This window comes from Limulus polyphemus, unplaced genomic scaffold, assembly GCF_000517525.1.
Source record: "Limulus polyphemus unplaced genomic scaffold, Limulus_polyphemus-2.1.2 Scaffold5, whole genome shotgun sequence".
NCBI classification, from domain to species: domain Eukaryota; kingdom Metazoa; phylum Arthropoda; class Merostomata; order Xiphosura; family Limulidae; genus Limulus; species Limulus polyphemus.
In genome coordinates this window covers 707,115-716,193 of record NW_013665615.1, presented here as the reverse complement: position 1 = coordinate 716,193, position 9,079 = coordinate 707,115, and the positions used below count along the sequence as shown (strand labels likewise).

Sequence of the window (9,079 nt, the reverse complement as noted above, 5' to 3'; positions counted from 1 at the left end):
TTATTTGTAAAAAGTTATGTAAGCAATCTTGCCATAACTATCTTTAAAAAACAAACAAACAAAACCTACCTTTATGCTCGCACAGTACAATATATACTCAATTATATTCTCATGTTAAAATTAAAATGAACAGTAGAGTATATCTAACATGGCATCTGTAATACAGCTGTACATGTTATTAATTTATAGTGTATACTCAAACTTTCATATCTAGCATACTTAAGTATACGTACTTATTATGTACTGTATCTTGATTTAGTTTTATCATTGCATCATGTTTTATATGTGTAATGAATAACAAAAAGTTGCAAGTGCACACATGCAAGCTGATGCTTTCAGCTTCAGGATGGATTTTTTTGTGTGCATTAGATTTTATGATATCACGTTATTTTGATAGAAGAATAATTTGTATTTACTTAAGAGAGAACGACAGTTAAAGTTAAAATGAATATAAATTTGTTGGAATAGACAAATTAAAAAAGTTCAATTTTTTGTGCTTTTCTGTGGTTGCTATTTCAAGACAATTGTTTGAATTAGTGAATGCAGCACTTTTGTAAAGAAAGATATACAGTGTGCTGTTACATTACAACTTATCTTTATACTTAGCAGTAGTAGTTTTTGTACTTATGATTCTATGTATTTTTTTTTTTCAGCTTGTTACGATTCAACGTCAGGTCTTTGACTTTCTGGGGTACATGTGGGCCCCCATTATAGGCAATTTCTTCCACATTATAGCTGTGATATTAGGTTTTTTTTGGAGGTTATCATTATCGTCCTAAGTATCTAACAGTGGTGAGTGCAAGTTTATGAAATTTATATTTAAACTATAAGTTTGGGAACTTTGAGAAATGAATTAACCCAGAATTTGTATTGTGTGTATATATATACACACACACAGTATATCTTTACATTTGCAATGTCAGTATTGTACTTCTAACATTGTACTTTCAGAATTAAAGATGATTGTTTCAGTACAGGATTTGCTATCTATCTTAAAACAGCTAAACTGGAGTTTTTAGTGTTTGTCATGAATAAATAGTTGAATAATTTAACAAGTCATATTTCTTATTATAGAATAATAAAGAAACTTATACAGAATGTAAGTCAGTAAGAGTACCATCTCCATTACATGTACTTCATTAGCAGGAGGCAAATTAAAAATGGGAGGGTGGTGGTATTTGACTGAGCAAAGTGAGGGAATGTGTGCCACAGACACATCCGTTATGGCTTAGGACCCTTGAAGCTCTTGGGTTCTGGATTACATTTTATACATTTGCCTGCTCTTCCTGGGAGTAATTTTCCTAGTTTTGATGTATTTCTACTGTGATGCATTAAATTGATTAGCTCTTTGCGGTGCTTATTTTAAAATGTTTAGTTTTGTTCATGTATGATACAGTGATTGGTCAGATTGAAGAAACCTTTAATGTTGATAACGTGAGAGAAAAAATAATACCTAGTAGTGAACAACGTTAGATGGCTGAATATGATAAGAAAAAAAAAGTACTCATGAGGATAGTATTCTAAATTTAATTGCAGATCAAATCAAATAAATGTAAAAAAAAATCATAATGTAAAAAATGCCATCTATAATATCTATGATGTATCATTAACATTAGCTTGTACCAATGTTTTAATGGAAAGTAATAAGAATTATGATGACAATAATAATAATAATAATCAACAGATATTTGGATAAGTTTATTTTACTTTAATCTACTGTAAATTTATATTCATGAATGTTCATATGTAAAGATGTAATTTATTGTTATTGTAGTGTGAGTAATATATTCTAATATTTTGTCTTTTGTTTGCATATATATATTTCTCTTCCCAGTACTCAGTATGGATGTGGATATGGCTGGGTTGGAATATATTCACCATTTGCTTTTATTTAGAAGTAGGAATGTTAAGTAGGGTGAGTATCCATGCAAGTATCTCAGTTTGAGGGGTTTTTTTGTTTAATTGTTTTAATAAAACAACATTAGCTTAAAATGATTTTGTATGTGGTCCTTACTTCTTTGAACAAAGCTCAAACATGATAAAATTAAAATAGTCTTAATTTTATATTATCACTGAATCCATTTTTGGGGGTACTAAAGATAAAGTTTCAGATTCTATTAGTGTGATAATTTAGCTCTAGCTTGCCAGAACTTAAACTAGTAGCCACATGGTTCTGTAAACCTTAAATATTTTGCTTTACTTAATATTATAATTTTTCTTATGTGATATTTACTTCTATTCTTTTTACCAGGATTCTGATATTTTAAACATTGGAACAGAAAGCAGGAGCTGGTGGGAAGTGAATGGTATTGGTTGTCAGCCCATGTACAATTTCACACGTAATACAGAAAATCATGTTTTATTTTCCAAACCTATTTCTGTTGAAGGTTGTCTTTTGGAATACTACTATGTGGAATGTATTCAAGCTGGTATCCAGTGCCTTTTAGCAGTAAGAAAAAGTAGCATTTTGAAGTTGTTTTTTAATAGAGGTTAATTGGGAAAATTCCCTAAATTTTTTGGTATCACAAAATTTTATTTTCAGTTTAAGGTTTTATTTTAAAACATTTTATCATTTTAAAGTCACATTTTTTAAAGAGCTATGTTATTTATTTGTTAAACCAAAGCCTTATTTTAATCATCTAAAATATACAACTTGTCCAAAAGTTATGTCCTAGAATATAAAACAGTATGTTAACACATGGGCTTGTCTAACTTCCAAAATACGTTAGCTTTACAATAGTCATGCATGTTAGGTTTTATAACACGTGTCTAATCTCAGTGATTACACAATGCAGCCAGCAGTACACACAAAAAGTAGTGTACTTGGGACAGAATATGTGGACTGCCTGTGCGGATGCTCATGGGTGGGATGAGAAAGTGTTGATATATTTTTGATATGACCACATCGAATAGTGGAATACCACAAGGACACAGATGTGGGCATAGTCAATAGTCTTTATTTTCAGGGAATGATTACTGTTCACATTGGGTAAATTCCTGTTGATGACTATGAATTTGTTGTTACAATTGACAACAGACTGAATATGACGCATCACAATTATGTGTTATATTTGCAACATGGTACGAATATAATAAGAACCTAGTTTTGTTATGAGTAATATTTATATGAAACCATATTAAAGAATTCAAACAGGTAAAGTAAGTATAAAGGACAGTATTTTATGATTGGTAAATAACAACATTATCATTGATACAACTTGTTCTGTTATTGTACAATTTTACAACTTAGCTTCTTTGTATTTCAATGTCTTAACAATAGAAAGCTAATTCCATTGCACAAGCAAATTTTAAATAAGAGTTTATGAAATATGCTGAACCAATGTTTGTGACATTCTCAGTAATAAGTTCAATTTTTTATAAACTTCAAAAAGTTGCTAATTCTATTATATTGACATACTATGTTCTAGTATTATAGTAAAACATTTTGGTTGAAAAAGGCATTCATTACTGCATATAACAGTTTTTTGTTTTAGTGTTTTAAGTAAAGATTTTATGTGCAATAGTGAAAAAGTTCATAAGCTTCATAGAAAATATTTTTGCTTTAAGAAAAATGTCTAATGTTTTTGTATAGAATATATATATGTGTTGAATTTTTTGCTGACACTTATTATTATGGATATTATTGATACTCTAGTATAAATGAAAAAATCTTCATTAGAGTGAATTATGTGTAACTAAAGAAAAATATGTAAACTATTAAAAAATGCTGTTGAGACAGAAAGGAATGTGATGTCAGTCACATCTGTGTTCTGGTCACTGCTTAGTTTTGTTGTCCATCTTGAATATTTAGTTTCTACAGCTCATTATGTGTTATTTATTATGCATCACATTTTTTTTTTTTTCCTTTTATTATAATATAAGTAAGGTACATTTTTCTAGATAAGATTATAGTGTTGACAGTAGAGAATCAAACTGCACAAGTTTCCTTGGAAAATAATGTGGTGATGATATATTGATTTGGAAGAAAACTATATCACATTTTTATAAATTGTGTAAAAACCTAAAAGTGTAAGATGCTATTTCATTATGCTAAAGTGAATATAAATAGGTATATTTGATTTATCTGTGGTCAACTTATTTACTTAAAATAACTTGAAACTGAGGATGAAAAAATCTTCCTACCTTAATACATATATTTTATACCAATTCAGAAATGATGTAAAAATGCAGCCACTGAGAACATCAAAGAAGGAGCAGTGCATAGTTTTAATGTTTTGCAGCTTCTGCTTCCATTATCATTTAAGAGTACAAGTAATACATGAATATTCATGTGAAGATATATTTACCACATTTGCTGTTGTCAAACAAAGTATTGTTGATTGTTGCCAGAGAATTTAAACTTGGATTCAACTGTAAAGAGCACACATCTCCAACTTTGCTCATTTCACTGTCTATGCATGAAAAATCAAAGTCATTTACATTGAAAAGGCAGTACTCTTAGTGTTTTAGGATGGCATTAGTTGAGCATCAAACTGAGAAAAAGTACATTCATAAAAATGCTGATAAATTGTCATGATATAGTTTAATTGGTACTGATGAATTTGGTCTGTTGATATACATTATGTGTTAAAGTCTTAAATGTGATTTTTGTTAAAGGTAAGTGTTTGCAAAGGAATGTCTTAAACCAACTTAAGTAAGAATGAAGAGCTGATACATTTATGCTTTTTATTTTAGGTGCTAGGTTTTGTCGGAGCTCTTACAACTCTTACGCTCTGTACAGAAGAGGATGATACTTGTAAGTTCTGAAATTTGAAAATTAATTTTTTACTGTGCTTAACTTTGCTTTTGAAAAATTCATAGTGATGTAAAAGTTGCTGTGTTCTTTTTTTTTCTGTTGAGTCAAATTACTAGTATCAAAGTGCATAAAAAGATAGTCTGATAGAACACTGCTTCAAAGAAACTTGTGTGTGCATTTGGATAGAAAGAGTTCTTTCCTATAAACATGAAATCTGATATTTATATTCTGTTACATTTAACGGCATAAATAACTTTTTTGCAAGATTGAAAGGGCATTAAGAAGTACAATTCTTAACCTTTCTAAAGTATTAGAAGAAAATATTCTCCAAGATCAAGGTTTATTTGCAATCATCATTAGATCTTATTTCTTGAAAGAAACTTAAAAGTTAGGAAAGTGATATTCTAAAATTTAAAATAGTAATTTAAAAAGATAACGATAAAGACTTTGTAGAATACGTTTCACTATCCATTTTGGATTTTGAAGAATAAACTTTCCTTAGCAATGTCTTATAAATTAGTGGTTTATGAAAAATTAGTTGTTTTATGCAGTATAATGTTTTAATCATTCTTGAAAATTTAAAAAAGGCAGGGTTGTACTGTAGGGTTTCCCTGATGCCAGTTTTAGATCTTTGGGTAGCTCAGCATATTACTTGTAAGATATGTAAATTTTGGATTCTATTTGTTGTTAATTTCAAAAAAGAAGTTTCTGTCAATTAGGAATTTTAAATTTAACATTAGTCTTGCACATTGTAACTTTATTCCTTAACCGCTGAAATGATTCATATTGATCTGGCATTGGGATACTCATTTTAAAATCACTAACTGTTCAGATTTCTAAGAAATTATGTTTTTAACTCTCTGTCTTCTCTGTCTCTTTTCTAGTTGATTTCATTGGTGGGTTTGACACTTACACAGCCTATCATTCTCCCAACAAGACCTCTCACTTGCACCTCCAGCCCATGTATGTAAATAATGTTTAGTTTGTTATTTATATTGTCTTGTTTTGTTAAACTAACAGCATGGTGTACTTATTGTTTCTAATCTATTTTTACCTCCCTCTCATTTTCTGTCATATGATTGTTACTATGACATAAAGAATAAACAAACATTCTCACCACATGGATGGTTTTGGTATGCTTTCCTTTTATGGCTTCTTTACATTTCATTTTACTGGTTTATGATGTTTAATGGTGAGGGCCTTTCGCTGCATCTGCTTATGGTCCACGAGACTCATTTTGATGCTGAAATTTTCAGAACAGGATAGTTGATTCTGCACTGTTAATCTGTGTGAAGTTAATTTTTTAGTTTATTTCCAGACATTTCTTTTGTATTTTTTATTCTTATAGTATGCAAATTAGCCACAGTGGTAATTTTACACAACATGTGCCAAAATATGCCTTTGTACCTACTTCAATGTATTTTTATACAAAAAAAGAATAGTATGAAGTTGTTTTTTCTGATAAAAAGACCAAAACCTAGATAACACTAAATGACTATATAAAGGGTATATGCTACCATAAGGATCCTGAATTTTAGAGAAGTAGGGAAGATGTTGTATTGTGTTGCAATTGAATGCCCTTGCCCAAATTACTGAGGTTTCGTAACGAAAATGAGGTTAGAGAGTTGCGTTAGATTTTTTTAACTCAATGTATACCAAACTTTTTTGTTGAGGATGTAACTTTGGTTCCACCTGGGAAAGCTTGTGTTCCATTAAGTGCTCTTCTTTTCAAACTTTCGAGGATAGGCAGATACCTGTAGCTTTGCATCACTGTAAGATGGCCTATCACTGTTATCGAAATGATTGGCCTATACTATCACATTCATGTAAGTAGTGTATGAGCAATCATTAGAAGTCCCAGTTTCCTCTGCCCAAGCTCCTGATTCATCTAGATAGGAGTTTTTTTTCCTTAATTATACTTAATTTATGAAAAGAGAAGCTAATTTTTTATCTTTTTTATCATATTTTAGGTTAGTGACTCATACCAAAGATTCAAACCCATTTGTGGCTTGTGAATGATTACTTGCATATCAGCTTCTCTAGGTGTGGGTGGTATATTATGCATGCTGAAATGTTTTGAAAAAATTAACAAAGTGACTTGTCTTGATCCATTGTGACAGTGCTATTTTGATTGGGTATATTAAAAAAGAAAACATACACATGTTTTTGAGATCCATGGTTTTTAACTGCATTGCCAACTTTATCTTAAAAAAATGTGGTTGTCCTACATTTTAATTTGAGCTGATGTATATTTTTTAAGAATCTTTATTATAACTTATCTGAATCACTTCTGTGTTGTTTTATGAGTTGTAGCTTGCCTTTCTTTTATTCTAAATTTAATTGTGACTGTTGATAGTTTAACATGGATAGTGACTGTTGATAATTTGATGTGGATAGTGACTGTTGATATTTTGTCTGTTGATAGTTTGACATGGATAGTGACTGTTGATAGTTTGAGTTGTACAATGATTGTTGATAGTTTGACATATATCTTGACTGTTCATAGGTTGACGTGTATCTTGACTGTTGATAGTTTGACGTGTATCTTGACTGTTGATAGTTTGACATGTATCTTGACTGTTGATAGTTTGACGTGTATCTTGACTGTTGATAGTTTGACATGGATAGTGATTGATGATAGTTAGTCTTAGTAATTGTTGACAGCTTGACATTGTGATTATTGAGTTTGAAATATATAGTGATGGTTTATAGTTTGACGTGGATAGTGATTGTTGATAGTTTGATGTGGATAGAGATTGTTGATAGTTTGACGTGGATAGTGATTGTTGATAGTTAGTCTTAGTAATTGTTGACAGCTTGACATTGTGATTATTGAGTTTGAAATATATAGTGATTGTTGATGGTTTCTCTTATATAGTTATTGTTTGTAGTTTGTGTTTTATAGTAATTCTTGCTAGTTTGTTTTATATAGTAATTGTTGATAGCTTCACATTGTGATTATTGAGTTTGAAATATATAGTGATGGTTTATAGTTTGACGTGGATAGTGATGGTTTATAGTTTGACGTGGATAGTGATTGTTGATAGTTTGATGTGGATAGTGATTGTTGATAGTTTGATGTGGATAGTGATTGTTGATAGTTTGATGTGGATAGTGATTGTTGATAGTTTGACGTGGATAGTGATTGTTGATTTTTTGACGTGCATTGTGACTGTTGATAGTTCGACGTGGATGGTGACTGTTGATAGTTCGACGTGGATGGTGACTGTTGATAGTTCGACGTGGATGGTGACTGTTGATAGTTTGTCTTATATAGTGATTGTTGATGGTTTCTCTTATATAGTTATTGTTTGTAGTTTGTGTTTTATAGTAATTCTTGCTAGTTTGTTTTATATAGTAATTGTTGATAGCTTCACATTGTGATTATTGAGTTTGAAATATATAGTGATGGTTTATAGTTTGACGTGGATAGTGATGGTTTATAGTTTGACGTGGATAGTGATTGTTGATAGTTTGATGTGGATAGTGATTGTTGATAGTTTGACGTGGATTGTTGATAGTTTGATGTGGATAGTGATTGTTGATAGTTTGACGTGGATAGTGATTGTTGATTTTTTGACGTGCATTGTGACTGTTGATAGTTCGACGTGGATGGTGACTGTTGATAGTTCGACGTGGATGGTGACTGTTGATAGTTCGACGTGGATGGTGACTGTTGATAGTTTGTCTTATATAGTGATTGTTGATAGTTTGACATGCATTGTGATTGTTGATAGATTGTCTTATATAGTGATTGTTGATAGATTGTCTTATATAGTGATTGTTGATAGATTGTCTAATATAGTGATTGTTGATAGTTTGACATGCATTGTGATTGTTGATAGATTGTCTTATATAGTGATTGTTGATAGTTTGACATGCATTGTGATTGTTGATAGATTGTCTTATATAGTGATTGTTGATAGATTGTCTTATATAGTGATTGTTGATAGTTTGACATGCATTGTGATTGTTGATAGATTGTCTTATATAGTGATTGTTGATAGTTTGACATGCATTGTGATTTTTGATAGATTGTCTTATATAGTGATTGTTGATAGATTGTTTTATATAGTGATTGTTCATAGTTTGTCGTGGATAGTGACTGTTGATAGTTTGACGTGGATGGTGACTGTTGATAGTTTGACGTGGATGGTGGCTCTTGATAGTTGGACGTGGATGGTGGCTCTTGATAGTTGGACGTGGATGGTGACTGTTGTTAGTTGGACGTGGATGGTGACTGTTGTTAGTTGGACGTGGATGGTGACTGTTGTTAGTTGGACGTGGATGGTGACTGTTGATAGTTGGACGTGGATGGTGACT

General features: G+C 30.8%; 1 protein-coding gene across 1 annotated transcript in view; it reads left to right on the top strand.

The window, feature by feature from the left end:
* The first annotated feature begins 638 nt into the window (after nucleotides 1–638).
* Nucleotides 639–9,079, top strand: part of LOC106474278 (sodium/potassium-transporting ATPase subunit beta-1-interacting protein 1-like) — a 32,201-nt gene continuing 23,760 nt past the window's right edge. The window contains 6 exon segments of the mRNA XM_013934999.2: nucleotides 639–749; nucleotides 751–792; nucleotides 1,835–1,915; nucleotides 2,252–2,449; nucleotides 4,696–4,756; nucleotides 5,641–5,719. Coding sequence (XP_013790453.1) covers nucleotides 696–749; nucleotides 751–792; nucleotides 1,835–1,915; nucleotides 2,252–2,449; nucleotides 4,696–4,756; nucleotides 5,641–5,719 — 515 coding nt within the window. The 5' untranslated portion in view covers nucleotides 639–695.